At 40.0% G+C, this 2,737-nt stretch overlaps 1 protein-coding gene across 1 annotated transcript in view; it reads right to left on the bottom strand.

Moving 5' to 3' along the window:
* gpc4 (glypican 4) overlaps positions 1-2,737 on the bottom strand; it is a gene marked incomplete at its 3' end in the record, with an annotated part of 59,838 nt that overhangs the window by 15,569 nt on the left and 41,532 nt on the right. Inside the window, 1 exon segment of the mRNA XM_014025435.1 lies at positions 462-620. Coding sequence (XP_013880889.1) covers positions 462-620 — 159 coding nt within the window.

Here is a 2,737-nt window from a genome sequence, read left to right as displayed (position 1 = left end):
GGTGTGGGGTATTCAAAGCTGCCCCTCTCCCTCTGTGAGTCAGCACTGCTGCACGTTCCCATGCGCTCCGGTCGTCAGCGAGGGGAAACCTGATCCCATATTTACAGGCGTGCACACATGTGCTCACACACACACACACACACACACACACACACACAGCGGAACAGGAAGTACAGAGAAGACAAAAATCTGAAGATGTGTGTGGTCTGTCTGGAGGCATGCATCATCTCTCCGGAGAGGAGGGAAGCTGGTGTGGCAGGGGGCACGATACGGCAGGGAGCTGAGACGCTGAGAGACAGGTGGACAGGCCAGCAGACACAGACTGACTGTCTCCGCTCTGAACAGTGCAGCGGCAGGTGGGGGCATCCGTCAAAAACACACGCTCTGCTGTAGAAACGGTAGCGCAGTGTCGTAGGAAAACTCGCGCTGGTGAGAGTGTTTGTGTAAGTGTGTTTGCTTACTGTCGAAGTGGTCGTGCCTCTGTTTGAAGGTGGATTGTAGGCTGGTGCTAAGCTTGGACACGGGGGCTTTGATCTCCGTTTGGCTCTGCTGGCTCAGCTTCTCTTCCAGCTCCACGGTGCAGCAGGAGAAACCCTGTGGGCACACTTTCAGCGAGGCTCCTGGAAGAAACAAAGGGATAGCCCTTTAGAGCCAATCATTATGTGATTAAGGACGGTTATTTTAAACTCAAAGATATAAATCCGTTTCGGGGATGTCAGGGGCACAGACTTTACAGTTAAAAATAAGAGTCTCACTCTTCACCAAATCAAACACACCTCGCCTGTTAAAGCCCCTCCACAACACTTAATTGCAACACTCATCTAAAGTAGTCTGACCACTTTACAGGATGCTGCTCTTATCCTGGCACTCCTCAGTCCTGATTGATAGTTCATCGCTGAAGCTTTTTCTGAGTGTTGTGTCCTTCTAAAAGACAGTTTTTAAGAGGAAAGGATTAACTCTTCACCCACTTTGCAGGTGACAAGTCTGACTGAAGCATCAGCCTTGGGCAGACTGAAGCAGGTACACCAGAAGCACACGGTTTACCACAATCCTTGGTTTCAAACAAATGTAACAACTTTTTCTACAAACAGAACTTTATCTTATTTGATACATTTTTGTGGAAACATTCAGAGAAAATATTTTCTTTATTTGTATGAACAGGCGAGTTATCTGAGCCTTTAATATTCTGTGCTTTAATGCCGTTACTACCTGAAGACAGTCGTTGATTAAACCAAACACAGCCAGCTTTGTCAGAAATGAGTTTAACATGCAATTAAAGCGGGGGTCACAGGAGGACAATTGCAAAGTTGCAGCTGGAATAATGTTTTGTTTTAAACGTAGCTATTGGAATTTTGGGAGAACACAGGGATCCTTTCACTGCATCTCAGCACCGACTTGTTTAGTTTTCCCCACCAAGCCTGTGCTCACCGACTGTGTGCACGGGTGAGTTGTACTACTTGAAGTTTTCACAGCACATACAGCGTTTTCTTACCCCCACCCCTACACTGGCTCATTAACATCGCACATTTATTTGAACAACTTATGGGTCTGACTGTTGGATCCATAACCAGTTTAACACTCCCAACTCTAAATTTTAACCTTTAAACTAGATTTAGTTTTAAGTTTTTTTCACCAAGTAAATGGTGTAGAAAAATGTACTTTTGAGATTCTCTTCTTGACATTTTTTTATGTTATGGCTTAGACATTTATTTCTGCCAAATCAATACATAAAAGGCTTTTTGCCTTAAACCGTTCTGTCAGGAAAGAGATCACTCACACAAACTGTCACTCTGTCATCCTAAAAGCTTTTTCAACAAGTTTCTCCTCCTAAATGAGCTGCCTCTTCTGATACTTGTGCTGAATTTTGAGAAGCTATTCTGCTGTACTTTATGTTCCTGTTGTTGAATTTATCCCCATCATGTTAAAATATTACTTTAATCTCGATAACTAGGTTTTCCAGCTGATGGAAATCTTTTGTTTTGCCATAACTTTAGATGGCAGAAAAAGTAACCATAGCAATGTGTTTTGACCCAGAAAAAGCCTTTCGGTACTGTGATTCCTAAGATGCTTCTACAGAACTTAAAAATGTATGAGTTTTGCAAATTGTTTCCCACCATTTCCCTCTATAATTTAGAAATAAAGAACAATGTGTCCAAGGTAAAGGGACAAAACCAACATTTGAAATTTGCAAAATGAGAGTTCCACAAGGTCGTATTTTAGGACCATTGTTTTTGCTTGTATATAAAAGATTTTTAAGAGTTATAAAATGTTCAACGCCAAAGCTATGCAGATGGTATTATTAATTACTGGAAACACTCCACAACAGGCATGTCTGTAATCTCTCAGTGGTTTAAAAATCATTATTTCAGTGCATCAAAATGTTTTTTTTATGTTTTACTGTTTTAATGTTTTATGTTTTGGCTGTCAAATGATTAATATTTTTAATCTGATTAATCCCAAAGTAGCTGTGAATTAGTCAGGATTAATCTTAAATTTAACATACATTTCTGTTGCATATTGATAAAATAAATTACTTGAGTTATTAATTAGTTTTTAATGTTTTTATTTAGAAAACAAAAATTGATGCTTAGACAGGATTTTTGTATATAAATCAGGACCTAAAAATGCTCCAAACATATCTGAGTCAGTTAAAGTTTGTGCAGAATAATGAGGTTAAATCAAGAATTCAAGGATTTTCATTCTAAATGAGTTCTACATGAGGAATGAAAGATACATA

This window comes from Austrofundulus limnaeus, unplaced genomic scaffold (genome assembly GCF_001266775.1).
Source record: "Austrofundulus limnaeus strain Quisiro unplaced genomic scaffold, Austrofundulus_limnaeus-1.0 Scaffold475, whole genome shotgun sequence".
Taxonomy (NCBI): Eukaryota; Metazoa; Chordata; class Actinopteri; order Cyprinodontiformes; family Rivulidae; genus Austrofundulus; species Austrofundulus limnaeus.
The sequence above is the reverse complement of the archived record's forward strand: the minus strand, read 5'-3'. Positions and strand labels throughout refer to the sequence as shown.